The 17,927-nt window shown below is 37.4% G+C and overlaps 1 protein-coding gene across 3 annotated transcripts in view; it reads left to right on the forward strand.

Moving 5' to 3' along the window:
- The window catches only part of SLC10A7 (solute carrier family 10, member 7), a 263,021-nt gene that overhangs the window by 221,312 nt on the left and 23,782 nt on the right, over window positions 1-17,927 (forward strand). For all 3 annotated transcript variants that reach the window (XM_011956821.1, XM_011956826.1, XM_011956833.1), the window contains 3 exons: window positions 2,693-2,858; window positions 3,866-3,917; window positions 12,500-12,573. In XM_011956821.1, the coding sequence (XP_011812211.1) occupies window positions 2,693-2,858; window positions 3,866-3,917; window positions 12,500-12,573 (292 nt within the window). The remainder of the gene's footprint in view (window positions 1-2,692; window positions 2,859-3,865; window positions 3,918-12,499; window positions 12,574-17,927) is intronic.

The following is a 17,927-nucleotide window of genomic DNA, read 5'->3' on the forward strand; positions in this document are numbered from 1 at the left end:
TGAAACATTTTAACGCCTTTCTAGCTACATAGTGCAAAAGCAGCTGCTTTGTGAATTTAATTTTAGAGGAAGATGGAAAAGCTCTGTGCAACCTGGCAAGATATAAAAGGGTTTACTTAGAAAATATAGACAAATATCACAAAAGACTGGAAATGCTGAAAGACAATCTGCTTTCCCCTAGAGTTACTGTTTTACTTGTATATCTATCCATTCCCAACTTTCCAGTTCTTTTCTTTATTGAGATTAGGTACCCACCATCAATTTATTGGAGTGTTTAGAAGAAAGACATTTTGTCTAGAAGGATTCTGGACCTGGGAGACCCTGTTTCTTGCCATACTGAGGGAGTCCTATTCTACTATGAGACTCTAAGTACTTTGCAATGAAGAAAGAGATTATTAGGTTAGCTCAATCAAATTACAGTTGGCCCTTTGTATTTCTGGGTTCTGCATCTGTGGATTCAACCACCTGCAGATTTAAAAAATTGGGAAAAGACAATAACAATACAATAAAAATAATACAAAATTGTAAAACTACAGTATAACAACCTGCTACAGTATAATACATGTGTAAATAGTTGTATTAGGTATTATAAGTAATCTAGAGATGATTTAAAGTATACAGGAAGGTGTGTGTAGGCTATATGCAAACACTACACTTTTTTATCAGGAGTTTGAATGTCAGTGGATTTGGTATTCACAGAGGTCCTAGAATCAATCCTCTGTGGATACCAAGGGACATCTGTATTGCTCATACAGTTGATTAATTATTACAGACTTGTCTTGGGTTTTAAAGTGGTTTTTACTTACAAGTTGCACCTCATTCATATTTATTTATGTTGTTGGAGAGCAATGCTGGTAGGAGAGGAAGACACTTATTTTTGGAATTGGGATCATACGTTCTATAACCTATTGCAGAGAGGAACTTTTATGGTGTTTTTAACCATTGTGTGTTAAAACAAGATTGAAGGGCAGCAACAATTTCAATAATTTCATGTAATTTCCATTTATTTTATTTCTTAAAGGAGTTGAGTTATATTAAATTTGGGCAGCTACCAGTTTTATACTACCAAACACAATAGATTATGAAATGACCCTTTAAATGAAGTCCCTCTGTAGCCTTCCAATAACCAGCTACCCACCACCCCTGGTGACATATCTGATCATGGAGTCATCTGGATACCCATGATACCTATAGCACTATTATCCAAAACGTGTGTTCTAATATGTCAGTCCATAATGCTGTGTGACAGGACTGCTCTTATTTCTCTCTACATCACTGTGTTTTAAATTTAAAGAAAGAAATGAATGCTAGATAAATTACTATGGTTTGGGATCACGTCTACACTCCCCCTACCTTCCCAAAAATAAACCCCATAATATTTTATAAATCCAAGTGTGGCTTTAATTACAAGATCTACCTTTTTAAAGAAAATTAATTACAATTTTTTTAATATCTAACACACTTTCCACTTATTCCCACCCCACCTAACCTTCAGGGTTTTGTACCTGTACCTGGTACCAGATGGTCAGCTTTCTGCCAAGACGCCTTTAATACACTGTCAGTTCACTTCATGAGTCCCTGAGAACAGCTGAAGTTGATCCAACAGCCAATTGTTCAAAGATTCTATTGAGAGTAGTTTATTTTATTCTTGAGCATCTGTAAAGATATGCTCCATTGCGAATTAAGCCTTTTTAGTGACAGAGTACATGATGACAGAACCCCATCAGCCTTATCAGGAGAAGTTCCCTGACCTCATTATTGCTAATGGATCCATGGTAATTCAGCCTGTTGTGAATTCTCATGTTCAATTATGCAGGATAATGAGTGACTCAAAACTTAATATGTCTCAGCTATCGTCCTTTTGATAGGACTTGTACAGCTTCTTTCAAAAGTGAAACAAGGTTTTAAGTAGAGTGGTTCACTTTTATGTCCAAACAGAAGTTATCACTAATATTCAGATGACCTGATTTTAAAATAAGACAGAATTGCTCTATAACTTTATATTTCACTGATCTTTTGTAGGAAAGTTAGGACAGGCTTATTCATTTTTAAGTGTTAATTCTGGAATTCTAAAAGTATGCAAATGGCATTTGTCTTTGGATTCACAAAAACTCTAGATATTCAGAGTTTGAATTATTTAAACTCCCACAACACATGCACTTTTGCTTTTCAAGCATGAGTTATAATTTAATTAAAAACTTCTGGTGCATTGCTAGCATTTTAAATATTAATATGTTCCATGGATCACTTTCGATTATCTACTGTCTTGAAATTCTTGAAGATGTCAGATTTTTAAGATTCCCAAAGTTGCACTTGGAATTGTCTGTTGAGGCAAAAGGGACTGTGATAATTACACACATCCATTAGGATCAGCAGAGGAGATAAACTTTGGGGAGGCTTAATGGGCATGTCTCAGTGACAGCTAGCAAAGAGCATTTGGCATGATTAAGGATGGATTTGAATGCAGTTGAAAATATACTCTCATTATGGACACCCAGTGGAAGTTGCACTACAAATGTTAAATTCCCCAGAAGAAGAGTAGTGTGGCAGGGAAGCTTTGAAATCCACTGTGGCCATCAACCAAATTATTCTCTTTCCTTTATGTCTTTCTCCTGTCAGAATCACTTTGTGATGCCCATTTCAACTCCCTACATCTCTGAAAAGAGGCAACCTGTTGATCTCTGTATTTCAGATTGTCCGAAGATACATCAAGGATTGGCTTGAGAGAAAGAAGCCTCCTTTTGGTGCTATCAGCAGCAGTGTACTCCTCATGATCATCTACACAACATTCTGTGACACGTTCTCTAACCCAAATATTGACCTGGATAAATTCAGCCTTGTTCTCATACTGTTCATAAGTAAGTTGGCAAATGGGATAGCCTGGCTATCCCTCAGTCTCCTCAATAGCAACGCGTAGCACTGTGTGTTCTCTAAATTCATGTCTAGTGTTAATTTGACTAGAAATGAATGCTTAATTTTCTATTACATTTACTCAGTGACTTTATTCTGTTCTTTTAAAATACATTGGCTTTACACTTATATCTTAATTTCCTTTGTTTTTGAGTCTGCTGCCCCATTTTCTGATTTACAATAGTTGATGTCAGATGAGAGAAGCCTTAATTTCTGTCAGATGCAAATGTTAGATTGAGCACTGTGTCACTAATTTAGTTTATAATAACTTTAAACTGATCTTACGCCTTACTGTGATTTAAAAACAGGATTTATAATTTATGATACTATTATTTCTAAGCATAATAACTTGGCTGCATTGGTTAAAATATGAATATTTACATCATATTTTCTAATAAAATTTACCCAAAGTAATATTTCATTTTGAGAAGCAGCAGACTATAAAAGGCAGGAAACTGCTAAAGCTCAAAAAGCAACCTTTTGTTCTATTTATCCTATAATCCCAAAGACAACTGTTACTAATGTTGCAATATCAAAGAATCTTTTGTTATTCTAAAGTATATTGTATGCTACTGCATTTGTGATATTTGCTAGAAATATTCATAGTATAAACCAGCAGTTTCTAAATTGACTAAATTAAATAACCAAATCTTAAGGAGGCTTTATGTTTTCCCTCAATAACAAAGACTGTGTCTGGGGATATTATCAGTAAGAACAGACTGAGTCCCACTAATTTAAATGATTATATCAGTTTAGAAAGGCATGCTTGTTTGGTTTATTTGTTTGTTTTTCTTTTTTAATTCCTATAAGTAAACTATAGGAACTAAAAGTAAAGTAAGTAAATCTATAGATAAAACAAATATAAGTAAACCTATAGATAAAACAAATATACCAATAAGTATGCTACAAATACTGCTTTCAGAGTGCTAATTTAGATTCAATCTTTTTTTTTCAGTATTTTCTATCCAGCTGAGTTTTATGCTTTTAACTTTCATCTTTTCAACAAGGTAAGTGATTTGGTATCTCTTGTTATTAGTTTTCTAAATGAGGAATCGTGCTCTCTACTTGGCTGCTATGCCACTACACACATTTATATTTTTTTCTCCTTTTACATATGTTTTTCTCCTGTCTCCCAGACCATTCTGCCTCCCTTCTGCCACCCTCAAATTGTAGACATTACAAAGAGTCTTTCCCTGGCCTTATCTTGTCTATCCACGTTGAGTGCTTAGGCAGGCCCCTCCATTCTACTGGCTTGAACTGTTAGCTTCATACTGATAATTTTCAAGTGTAAACCATCCATTGCAATGTTTTTCCTGAGTTTGAACCCTATTTTTCACTTACCATTTAGATATCTTTACTTGACTGTCTTAACAAGACCTTAGACTTAAGATATTCAAAATGGAGTTCATGTTTTTCCCAAAAACTGCCTCTTTCTCTCTTATTTCTTTCCTTATTTTTAGTGAACCACCATCCTCAGAGTTACTCAAACTGGAATTCTTCACATCCCTCTTTTTTAAATTTCTCCATCTGACTTCTGTAATATTTTTTCTGCTCCCAAAGCCACTTCCTTAATTCAGGCTCTTGTTGCCTGTTTCTCTCTAGGCTATTTCAATGGATATCTTACTGATAATTAATTCCATTTCTACACCCAACTTTTGTTATGCATTTCATAGTGCTTCCAATGACTAGAATTCTGATAATGGCTCTCTGGTTCAGATATCTTTAGTGGTTATCCAGTGCCTATAGAATGAAGTTTATTTTGGGGGATAAGGTTCTCTAGTCTATTTTCCAGTCTCATGAACCACTACTAGTATTCATGCTGTGTAAGCTTTAGGTTGATGTAAAATCTTTGCTGCTCCCTGGAAAGACCTCATGCTTTCTCATTTCTTTCCCTTGCCTAGGCAGTCCCCATATCCACATTAGTCTCCATGTCCTGGTTCCTCCTTCCTGTTCTTAAAAACTTACCTCCAATGCAAACCTTTATTATACATTACAAATATTACTTGAACTTTTGGTTAGAGAAAGTTACCATAGGGAATGACACAAATAAGAGGTGATTTCTATCTTGCACTGATAACCCAAGTGTCCTCTGGGTGGTACAGTAAGCCAACCTGCATTCAATTCAAAGAAGAAGGAAGCACTTCTCAAGAGAGTATAGAACAAGGATTCATGGAAATGAGGGGGCCTGACCTGAGCCATACAAAATGGCTAATTGTTCAGCAGTTAGAGATGCCAAGAGAGTTCTTCGTGGGAGAAGAAGCAATAATGCAAATGTGGACATATACAAAAATCAAGATATGGTGAGACAATAGGAGTAGAGGAAGATTAGAAATAGTAGTAGTAACTGGAAGGATAGGCTTGAGCCAGATTGCAAAACCCATGAACACCAGGCCATAGCAATGAGTGACCACAAGGGAAAGAGCCTATGCTGTTTATAAGGCTTGAAAAAGTGTCAGAGCAGTGGATGGTACAGGCCTCACATTAGGCACTTGGTTCTCACAGCACTTGGTATAGCACTAGGCTGATTGTAAACAGTCAATAAAAACTTATTGATTGATGTAATTTGAAGCATTTTCCCAAGCTAGAGGTTGTGATTTATGAAGTAAGAGTAAAGCCTGGAGCCATTAAGTCACAGAGAAAATGTGACTTAATTGGGTAAGTCTGAAAGCAGGAGCTATTTTAAAGTTCTTTTTGTAAATGGCTTGTTATATCACCTTAGAAAAGACATTTGCCTTTCAATGGCAGTTTGTTTGCTGGTGCTTGTGGCAAAAGTGATCATCAGAACCACTCCTCCTATCGGATTAAGTAGGATGCAGATATCCTGTTAGTGACTAAAAATTTTCTTGAAAAATAGAACACAGAGCAGCCACTACTGGGACTGCTAAAGGAGGCATGGGTGGCAGAGGTGTGACACCTAGTTGAACTGAAATTAAGAATTTACAGCACGGAGAAGACTGGACTTTCATAAGGATCTGTGATTTTAAAATCCTTCTTTTTCTTATTCTGCATTCACCGAGGTTCTGTCAGGGTTTTTCTTTTGTTTTGTTTTGTTTTGTTTAGAGACAGGGGCTTGCTCTGTCACCCAGGCTGGAATGCAGTGATGCCATCATAGCTTGCTACAGCCTCAAACTCGTGGGCTCAGGTGATCCTCCTGCCTCAGCCTCCTGAGTTAGCTGAGACTACATGCAAACACCACCATGCCTGGCTAACTTGTAATTTTTTGTAGAGACAAGCTCTTGCTATGTTGCCCAGACTGGTCTTAAACTCCTGGCCTCAAGTGATTCTCCCACCTTGGCCTCCCCAAAGTGCTGGGACTATAGGCATGATTCACCGCAACTAGTCATCTGTCAGGTTTTTAACTTCCTTGACTTACAGTCAAACCTGCAAATTCTTTGATAAATGACAGCATATAGCTTGATCATTTCTCCCTTTCTGCACCCTCTTCCCGCCCTGTCCCCTGCCATAATCATCTACTAATGATTTACTTCGAATTTGTCTGAAGCCTAAATTACTTCTCACATAGCCTCATTCTCTGTTCTCAAATTCCTGGCTTGCCTGGAGAATTTCTGTACTTTTGTTTTGTTTTGTTTTGTTTTGTTTTTTGAGGCGTGAGCCACTGCGCCCAGCCCAAGAATTTCTATACTTTAAAAAAAATCTGGCTGGGTGTGGTTGCTCATGCCTGTAATCCCAGCACTTTGGGAGGCCAAGGTGGGCAGACCACGAGGTCAGGATTTCGAAATCAACCAGGCCAACTTGGCAAAATCCCATCTCTACTAAAAATACAAAAATTAGCCGGGCGTGGTGGCAGGCGCCTGTAGTCCCAGCTACTCCGGAGGCTGAGGCAGGAGAATCACTTGAACCCGGGAGTCGGAGGTTGCAGTGAGCTGAGATCCACTGCACTCCAGCCTGGGTGACAGAGCAAGACTCTGTCTCAAAATAATAATAATGAGATGGGGCATTAGCTTTGCTAGCTTTGTAATACATTATTTTTTACTTTTCTCTGTCCCACTTGCTAGGAAATGAGTTGATTCATCAAACCAAGAGTCAGCTATCCAATGACCTAACCATTCTGCAACTTTGGGAAACTGCAAATTAAAACAAACAAACAAACAAAAAACACACATTGAAAAAGCTTAGAAAAGGAAAGCAGTAATTGGGCATCTTTTAAAAATATATAAAAAGTTAAAAAGTTTAGTAGGCTGATAACTAGAGTAACAGAAACCTTTATTGTCATTAGAGTGGCAAAAGAAACTGTTAAGAAAGGAAAAGGAAGAAAACAAATATTTGTATATGTGTTTTAATTCTGATCAGTACATTTCCAGTCAGATATCTCAATCTGCCTTTCACCGTAGCCCTGGGAGAAGCAGGATGGGAGAGTGGGAAAGGGAAGCAGGGAAGGAAGGTGGGGACGATCATTAATGGTAAGTTTCCTTACCATTTCAGAGGAGGCAACTAAGCCTTGGCACCTGGGTAGCTTGTTCAGTGCCACTGAACTAATGACAGAAGAGGTCTTCTCTGAAAACTAGCAGAGACAAAACACAGGTACAGAGGTTAACAAAGGAGAGGCTTCACATGGAAGTTTCCTCCTCTGAAAATAGTGGGCTTAGACAGAAGTATCTCAAAGGACCTTTTCTGCTCCACATTCTGTGATTCTACTAGTAAAACCTGACATGTTTTCCTTTGTGGGTACTGCAAAGGAAGGCAAAATAAACATTATGTGGAAAACACTGATTGAAAGCTTTGTAAGAGAGAATAAAAAGACCAGTTGGGAAGAAAAGGAAATAAACATCTCAAGAGAAGGCAAAGTGATCAAAAGAATCATTAAAAACAGGATAAAAAGAAAATCAATATTAAAAAGAGATAAGGTAGAGTTAGAAAATAAATAGTAATGTGATTCCTTTCAAGAATGTGAGCAGACACAATAGAGATGTTAATCAGTGAAAATAATTTTAGTCATTACTACTCAAATATAATGTACAGGACACTTGATTTTTCTGGGTCTTGTCATGACCTTGTACCATGAAGTCCCCCTTGACAGTATGGCTAAGCGTGGATTATTTACCAAGATAGCTGCTCTCACCCATTACATTTTGTAGTGTTTTTCGTTTTAATATTTTCTTTCTCAAAAGGCAAACTTATGACCAAGATTTGGGGCAACCAACTTACTAGTTGTGTGACTTTAGGGGAGTTGTTTAACCTACTTGTGTTTCCAGTTCCCTTTTTGGAAAAAGCAGAGCAGTAACACTATTTGTACGGCTTTTCTGAGAAGGAAGTAATACTGGCTGCAACGTGCTTAGAAAAGTGCTCAATAATGCTTATGCTGTGGTAGTTTACCACCCTCCTGAACAGAGGGGTAAGTGAGCATCTGCTCTATCAGCTTTCCCCGATGTACAGCTACATAGCTAGAGTACAAGTCAACCCTATTGAGGAGGAATATTGTTTTTAACCTTAAATGTTCCCTTTTTGTGCCTTAAGGTTCTAATCCTCCTTCCCACTGATGGACTTTTTGTCAATAAAACTGTAGAGCAGTGTTACTGAGAGCAGTGAGCCAGAAATCTCCCAGTGTGGCCCTAGCTTTAGTCTCTTTACCTGAAACAGCGGACAAGTAAGCATGTCTTGCAAATATCCTCTTTAGCCACATTGTGAATGCTGCTCTAATGAGCAGCGGCCAGGGCCAGATTAATTCAGAGCCTTCTTGACCAGAGAGACTATGACATATTGGAAATGTGCTATAACCTTGAAAAGAACAAGATATGAAGCCAAACAAAGTTTACTAAAGGAAAAATGTATTTCCAGACTCTAGGAAGAAAACTAAGTGCATAAACCCAGATGCAGCCATGGCTGATATAAACAAGGGCCACAAAAGACAAAGTTTTTGAAGTGCTCCTAGCACCACAAACGTTTCTGGACAACATCCCCCACCTAAGCCAGCTGATCACATTACATGTTCTACAATCACCGGAGGGCACTCACTCCTGCATGGAAGTTTTTTTATCCCTTGTTAATTGACTGAAATTCATATTCTCCAACCTGCCAATTTCAAACTTTTCTAATGTCTTTGATTCCCAGGCCTTGGAATTAACTCAAAATTGGCTCACACTTTACAAAGAAAGTAAAATCTCTGACATAACTTGCCTCTGCTTGCCCATTCTCTGCCTGAAAAATCTCCATATTTTTCACTCCCCTTGTTCACTTTTGCTTCCAGTTCAGATATGATAGGAAATGCCCTGCTCCAGATAACCTCTTTATTCTTGGCTTCTCAGGTCTCTTTGGGGACCTGTGTTCATCAGGTATTTCTCTCTGCTGTGTCTTCATTCTCTCTTTATAGTCATGGTCAAATATCCTGTGACCCTTTTCTTCTCTTTGCCCAATTTCTTGAAAACACAGTCCTCACCACTGCAAACACAGTCCTTCTCACCACTGCAAACACGGTCCTTCTCACCACTGCAAACACGGTCCTTCTCACCTCTCCAAACACGGCCCTTCTCACCGCTCCGAACACGGCCCTTCTCACCGCTCCGAACACGGCCCTTCTCGCCGCTCCGAACACGGCCCTTCTCGCCGCTCCAGACTCAGTCCTTCTCGCCGCTCCAGACTCATCCTTCTCACCGCTCCAGACTCAGTCCTTCTCGCTACTCCAGACTCAGTCCTTCTCGCCACTCCACACACAGTCCTTCTTGCCACTCCACACACAGTCCTTCTCACCATTTCAGACTCAGTCCTTCTCACCACTCCAGACTCAGTTCTTCTCACTGCTCCAGACTCAGTTCTTCTCACCGCTCCACACACAATCCTTCTCACCACTCCACACACAGTCCTTCTGACTGCTCCAAATTCAGTCCTTCTGACCGCTCTAAACAGTCCTTCTCACCCCTCCAAACTCAGTCCTTCTTACCACTCCAAACTCAGTCCTTCTCACCAGTCCAAACACAGTCCTCACCATCCAAACACAGTCCTTCTCACCACTCCAAACACAGTCCTTCTCACCACTCCAAACACAGTCCTTCTCACCACTCCAAACATAGTCCTTCTCAGTATTCCAGACTCAGTTCTTCTCACCACTCCAGACTCAGTCCTTCTCACCACTACAAACACAGTCCTTCTTACCAATACAAACTCAGTCCTTCTCGCCACTACAAATCCAGTATACATCAGCATCAACTCCTTGGCCTCCTTTCCAAAGCTGACTGAGCCTCCTCTTTAATTCTCTGTTTCCTTAATGCTCCTCTCAGTTCCATATGCTCAAAGTTTCTAATTTCTCTTTGATTATTCCTTCTCTCTCAAAGCAATAATATCAATATCCCCTAGCTTGTGTTTGACATATACATTGTGCCACATTCTTAAAAAGCATTGGCATTTATCCCCACAATTGATCCTAAGAGTCTTATACTCATTCTACATATGAGCAAAAGGATGGCCTGGAATTAAAATCCAGCGTGTTTGCTCCAAAAACCTGCACTCTTGATCTGTTGGGAGGTACTATTGCACAGAAGTTAACAGAAATCCTTTTCATCCTGTCTCCATGTCTCTTTCCACCATCTCCTGTCCTCACTCTGATTCTTTAGGCCCTTAGAGCTCTCTGCTTCCTGCCCAGCCTCACCATCTTCAGTCTTATACCATGCTGTGTGATCACTGCTCCTTAAGAATTGATCTACTCATGTCATTCTACTGTCCCAAGTCCTTCAGCAGTTTCACTTATCCCATGATATCAACTCAATACTCCTAATCATAAGCCAGTGTCGCTGCACACAAGTCAGCCTGAAGAATCTGTTCTTTGCCAACTGCCCCCTATACTCCCGTACTGCAGTCTCACTGTCCCCTATCTAAAACACACATCTGCACGTGTCTAAATCTATTCTTTAAGGCTCAGCTCAATTGTTATTTTTTTCCTAGAAGGTTATTTGTGCTCTATCATCATCTCCTACTTTCCCTGCCAAGCTAGAGGTGATCCTTCTCTTTCAGCCACAAAGCACTCTGTTTTTCTCTCTCCTCTCCTCTTTCTCATATATATCTGTCGTGCTTTCATCTCTCAGCCCATGCATTTACGGAACCTTGTGGAACTCCTTCCCCATTAGGCCTACTGTGAGGAATAAAGGGATGAAGAAATATGAAAGCCATGTAGTACAATGTTTAAAAAACAAGAATGGTATTACAATATCAATATGAGAATAAAATGTAGAAACAATAAGCCAGTGTTATTATACTCAGTAAGAGTATATGATATGCATCCATGGGGAATCCTCAACTGAAGTGAAACACCAAAAATTCAGTTTGAAAGTTACCAAGAAAGAGCTTAGAAGTAAGACTGGTTAGGAAGCAGAAACATGCATGCCTTTTCAGAAGAGAGACCAAAGGCCATTTTAAATATTCTCTAGACACAGGCACAGGGGATGAGGAAGCATGGGGGTGGGGGGAGGAGGGGCGTGGAACTCTTCTCTCCTCCTGTGAATATACAACAAGAAAAACAGGATGTGGGATCTATTTAGGGAAGAGTTTTCTCCCATGGAATGAGATTACTAAGGGAAATGATTGGGTCTCTTTCATTAGGGAGCCTTAAACATCAGGTACATTGTTATATCTGCAACTATATACATGGAGTCAGTTTCTAGAGCATTTTTCCATTTGCTAACTCTTCTGTCAAAGTTCAGAGCAGGGAATGAATAGACTCTATATAGTCAAATCCTGATATCCTGACTCCACAGCAAAGAATAGTTTCTAAAACATAAGGGCATAATCATAACAATGACATTTTTAACTTTTTTGGCTTTCTAAACCCTTATTATCTAAAACAGGAAATCTGATTATGACATCCAATTCCCAGGACTCACTCCCCACAATGTTTAATTAGTTTTGACTCAGTGAGGTTTTTTTAAATGTTTAACATAGTATATAACAATAGTAGAATATAGTAATTAAGAACAGGCCTAGGAACTGGACTCTGTTTGAATCCTAGCTGTGTCACTTACTACCATGGGCCCTGAGTATGTTATACACTTCTGTGTGCCTCAGTTTTCTCATCTGTAAATAGGAACATTGTATCACTTGCCTTTTGGGGTTGTTGCTTTTACATGTAAAGACATTAGAGAAGTGCCTGATACATGATACTGCTCAAAAAATGATAATTTGTGTTTACTAAAATATATGATGTTAAATGTTTGTTCATACCATGTATTTCTTAAGTGTGTGTTTGCTGCCAAAAGGATGTGTTGCTCCTTGAAAGAAGCATTTTTAGAGATACATTAATCCTTTCAAGCCACTGGGTAAACATCAAGTAGTAACCTAGAAACTTAGAGTTCCTTGTTGCATTATTTTTATAATCAGTCCTGCTCCAGGGGCTGATTACATACGTGATCTTAGGCGACCTCCACCACACATTTTTACAACTGTTCTCCTTTTCATGGATAAATGACTCAGAAGTGGTTCTCTAAAAAGAAATTCAGACACTTCTGTACACTGGGGTGTAGAATTACCACTGTCACCAGGATTGATCAAAGGGATGTTAACATAAAGGTAGGTACTACATTTGATTTTAGATGTGTTAAATTGGCTTTTTATAAAAGTATTTGTCAAAATCTTTTTTTGCCCCTAGGAATAATTCGGGTTTCACACCAGCAGACACAGTGGCTATCATTTTCTGTTCTACACACAAATCCCTCACATTGGGTAAGTGATTCACAATATTACCCTCATATAGTTACATCTTATGATTTTGAAATTCAAAGAACTCTTCAAATTAAACGGAATGGGATATTGTCCACACTGTTAGATAAGGAACAGTAGCAAAGTGAGAGTGGGTCATAGATTTGAAATTCTGTTATTTGAACAAATCTCTGTGGGCCAAAATTAATACTGTAAAACTTAGCTTAATTTATAATCATGTTTTCAATTCTCATAAAAGATTATCAATGTAGAATGTTAACATTAGAGCAAGGGTGGAGATGCTGTGGAAACTACTTCTAAATAGGGAATTCGCAAAAACTTTGCTTTGGCAGGCCCTAGAATTGTCCCCAGAAAAGATTAACTTATTTTCCAGCAGCTCAGAGCAAGGTGGGAGTAATGTTATTACTCTAATTTGATATTGACATTAGTGTGATGCTCATTTCTGAATGTTATTTCTGTAAAGAAACAATATAGTTATCATTAACTCAATCAGATTAGCACTAAAAGTGAATAAGTATTTATTTAATGGACAAAAATGGATTAAGAAGAAAAGTGCTATTTTCTGCTTAGCTTTATCCAATTAGTGGCATTATCCCAATAACCTGTTAGACATCTGGAATCTATGTTTTTAGTCATTAAAAGTCATTAAGTAATCAGAAGCTTTATTGAAATACACATCAGTCACAAACTCCTTGGGGTGGTGGGCATGTTATGGCAAAAACTCATATTACAGATTTCTCTACATTTTGGCACAAGTCACTTAAGAGAATGAAGAATCATTACGTTGTTCTTAGTCCACTTATGTTAAGGAAATTCAGTCTGTGAACTAGAAAATGAAGACATTTCATAATGTTTTTATTAATCCCAAACATATTTGTCTGATAGTCTGCTGTCAGTCTTACCAAGCTTGGAAAATGATTTCGAAATTGGACAAACCTTTAGGAGCAGTTGTTATTGAGAGCTTCAGCTTATTTGAATAAATTATATATGTATTTTTGTATTTGTGTAGCTATAATCATCATTAGATTGAAGTTGAAACAGTCTTAAAAGCTGTATTCCAATCCTAATTTTGTGACCCTGGACAAAGCAGTTAACTTCCCTGAAGCTTAGCCTTTTCATCTGTAGAAGGGGCAGAATAACATTCATTTTGTAAGGCTGTTGTAAAGATTCAAGCTTAAATTTGCTAAGTACCTGGCACAGCACTTGGTAGATAACAGGTAGTCAATAAATGACAAGATGTGTGCAATAATCATACTGTAAATAGATTGCTGTGGACTACATGAGAGAGCCCATCTAATAGCTTGCTGTGCTGCCTGGCACTTGGTGAGTACTCTATAAGGTGTAGCTATTCTTATTGATTATTAATAACTATGTTAGTTACAACTACATTACCACTCCCAAGGTTCTAGTCTCCTGACCCCTGTCTTGTAGATTTTTGTGAAACAAGTGTGTTTTAGTTGTTGACTTCAAAGAAATCATCTTACACTTCTTTCCCATGTGTGTTATTGTTAGGTACTGTCTGTTGTCTCAGGTCTTCTAAAACCTGAGGGACTTTTATAAAGTTAGTGAGTCCAGATGCAGGTGCTGCCAGACTCCTCAGATATACAGAGTGCAGGGATCGAATGAGCCTGTATCCTTAAAGCGTAGGCTGAAACCATTCCCACATTTCTGCAATGGGCTTGCAAACCTGACCCACTGTTTTTTGTTTTTTTTTGTTTTTTTTTGTTTTTCACTTTAAGTTCTGGATACTTTTAAGGACTTGTTTTTGTCAGGAAAACCAAAAAGGGTTTTCTCTGTTTCTCTGTTCTGTGCTAGAGCTGGTTGTGCTGAACGAAGAGCAAAACGCATACCCAAGAAGCATACAGCGGTGTGATCAGTGTGCTTTCCTATAAGGGTTTTTTGTCTTTTTATTTTTCTTAATCCTAAAGTCATATTTTTCTGTCCTTTATACTCTCCAAAAGCTAATTTTCAAGCAAACAGATAGGTGCTATGAAGTAGTTGTTTTGCTAAAAAGGCTTGGGTTAAATTGGATTTCTGTTTGCTTTTGTAGTGTTCTACCATGAAATAGATCCTCCAATAAGATGCTGTACTAGTGTAGTATCTATGTAATCCTTAGCTACTTTCATAACATGATAGACATAGGCTGTCTTGGAATTATAAGACATAAATACTCATCCTGGCTCTTCCACTGATACTTTCCTGGGCCTCAGTTTCCTTGGTTCTAAAATTAGGTAATTTTACTTCCAACTCCAATATTTTGTCATCACTTGATAATATTTGGCTTCTGTCTTGCAGTCTCTTACATAGTATTTGTGAAAATGCCCTCTTTGCTGCTTCAGATCTCAGACAGATCACCCCTATTTCCCCATACAGCAAGGGATGTTTAGATGCTAATGTTAGAATGTTCTTGGTAAGCACTATAAATGTACTGTATCCATTTTCACAACATCCAATGCATGTGACCCTCTACTGGTGACCTGACATCTCTGGTACAGAGGATAGGCCATGACAGTGACCTGAGATATAGGCTGATAATAGTCCTAATGGAAATTATTTTTTGTTTATTTTTATTTTTAATAAACTTTATTTTTTGAAAAGCAGTTTAAGGTTCACAGCAAGATTGAGTGGAAGGCATAGAGATTTCCCACATACCACTTGATCCCATACACGCACAGCCTCCACAATATCAACATCCCTGCATAGAAGTGCAAGAACATCACAAGGAGTATGAGGACTTCATAGTCCAGAAAGCAAGGGAAAATTTTAGGTAATATCACTTAGAGTTATATTTTCTCTCACTGCTGACCAAAGATGAAATATAACAGATTATAATATACCTATTTAGCACTTAAAAAATGTATCTTTCCCTTTGCAGTCACTATCATAGTATTTCTTCTGATTTTATATATATGTGTGTATATATGTGTATATACATCTCTAACATCTCACATAGAATACATTAAGTGAAATATAAAATACCATTCATTATTATATCTAGTATTTGTATTTAAGAATAAATCATTGCAGGCCAAAAGGCAACCATGTAACTAATAAACCAAAGATGAAAACTCTTGCTTGAGAAGCTTTCTGAGTATTCTCTTATATACACCTTCGATTTATTTTATTGTTCTTGCTTTTGCCCTATCTCGATCTCTTCCTTGTACTTGCATCTACACACATGCTGAATTTGATTCATTGCTTTTATTAGTGCATTTGCCATTGATTGATTAGTTCTTCGTATTAGTACTTTTTCTATTGATTGATTGCAGATGAAGTGACTATTTGACCTTTAATTATGAGGCTTCCTATTGAAAATGACATTGAGCTATGGCTTCACATAATCCATCTGGAAAGCCTGACATGATGCCATTCCCTGGAGTTCGTTCAGGAAGAAAGAGGAGGCCTGAAGGAAGTGCAGAGCTATCACTGTGCTTCATCTAAAACAATACTACAGGGCTTGTTTGCTGCTCTCCTATAGTTTCAGCTCAGGGTTGGAGGTAATTTTATATTTTGTCAAGACAGCATCACTTGCTGTGGGTTGCCATAAAAGCCATGAACTCTCCCAAATTATTCTTTAGTTTGATGACAATTTTTATGTAATAATGAAAAGATATTTTACATAGCAGAGATTGAAGAACAGCTTGTATCCTAGTTAATAATGGCTCAGTGCACAGTCAGTCAATAGATCTCATCAAGAAAGAAATTAGATCCAAGATATCCTGTGGAATCGGCATTTTACTTTCATCTTATTTATCTTTTTCTCTTGAGTATTCAAATCACTTTGCTTTTTTAGAGTTCCAATATATGCAGAAAACTTTCTCACTACATTTAGCAAGCAAATGTTTCAGGACATTTGAGGTCCTCAAGTTAAACATGTTTGTGTTACTTTTTAATGTTTTTAAATAACAAACTGAAAGTACATAACCTCAGAGTATGTCAGCTGACTACTGGCAGTCAATGGCAAGACTCCAAATTTCTTATTTCCAAAAGTACTTCCAAATTGAATGAATGCTAATTAAATATTAAATAGAATATCATCATCAATGCTTATTAAAAGTCCACTGTATGTCTTGCCATTTGCAGACATCTATGTACAAAGGCAAATCAAGGCAACTATTTCTTACATTGTTTATATGTACTTAATTATGGGTCTAATTTCAGTTACACAGCTGAACTATGACAAGAAACTATGCATTAGACTAAAAGAATATAGCTTTCTGGTAGACATAGGATAAAGAGCACATCCCTGATTCTAGTCTGGATTCCTGTTCTAATTCTTTCACCAAAAGCTGGTACAAATCACTTAATTGCCATAGGCCTCATTTCCTCATTCATACAATGAGAAGATGGACAAAATGATACTTAAGATTCCTTCCAGTATTAAGTTTCTGTGAGTCTGTGACGGATATTTCTGCTCTATAGAATAACAAGTTTCCCTAGTATGTGTGCAAAAGCAATAAGTTCTTGAAAGGAATACTTATATAAATAATGTTAACGTATTACAGGAAAGGAAATATGTCTATAGCTTCTTCCTAAAGAGGTTAAAAAATACCTTCAGACCCTCCAGACTGTCTTAGGAGAAACACAATCTTAAAAGGATCTTGTTTTCCATTTGATTGGAAGTTCTTTAGGAATGTTAAAGAATTACCTACAGCTTGGGCTAAAAATCTCATTTAATAACATTTGAGTCATTTTGTCAAGAGGAAATTGATTTGAAATACAAAAGTTTGCATTTCTAGTATTATTTTCACACAAAACCTATTCTACTTAGTACATAAAAAATCTTATCTTAATAAAACTACTTTACATTTGGGCTAAAAGGTTAAAGCTCTTAACCCTGTAGATAATGTTACCTAAACAATCTTGAATATTAGCAAGTTGGTAATTGTTGCCTTATTGTACATACGAATAAATGAAAGTATAGAAAAAAAATCTTTAAACTTCTCCCAGATAATATCCCAGAAACTGTATTCCAGGCCTCCTAACTTCTAGAACTGCATTGGATTATAGGGTATGGAAATACTTTGAAGACCAAAAATTGCTCTACTGGATCCAAGTATTATAAATGTTCAATCTTGGCATGGGTTTGAATTGTTGTATTAATTGTTTAAAAAGAAAATTATTTCTGATTACACTGCTGGTTATAAGACAGTTCTAAAATACTTAACATCTGTAATTGCTCCCATAAACATATATCTCCATGTGGCCCAGTCATAAACTGATACTCATTTCTTACATTTTCTTTATTATTAATAAAAAGTTATATTCTATTTAAAGTAGATCTAGTGAGCCAGCCTTACCTTTCATGAGGCAACACTGTCTGCACTCCATTCTTGCAAACTAAGAGCCACATTACT

The sequence above is a fragment of the Colobus angolensis genome, unplaced genomic scaffold (assembly GCF_000951035.1).
Source record: "Colobus angolensis palliatus isolate OR3802 unplaced genomic scaffold, Cang.pa_1.0 Scaffold111, whole genome shotgun sequence".
In the NCBI taxonomy this organism is placed as follows: domain Eukaryota; kingdom Metazoa; phylum Chordata; class Mammalia; order Primates; family Cercopithecidae; genus Colobus; species Colobus angolensis.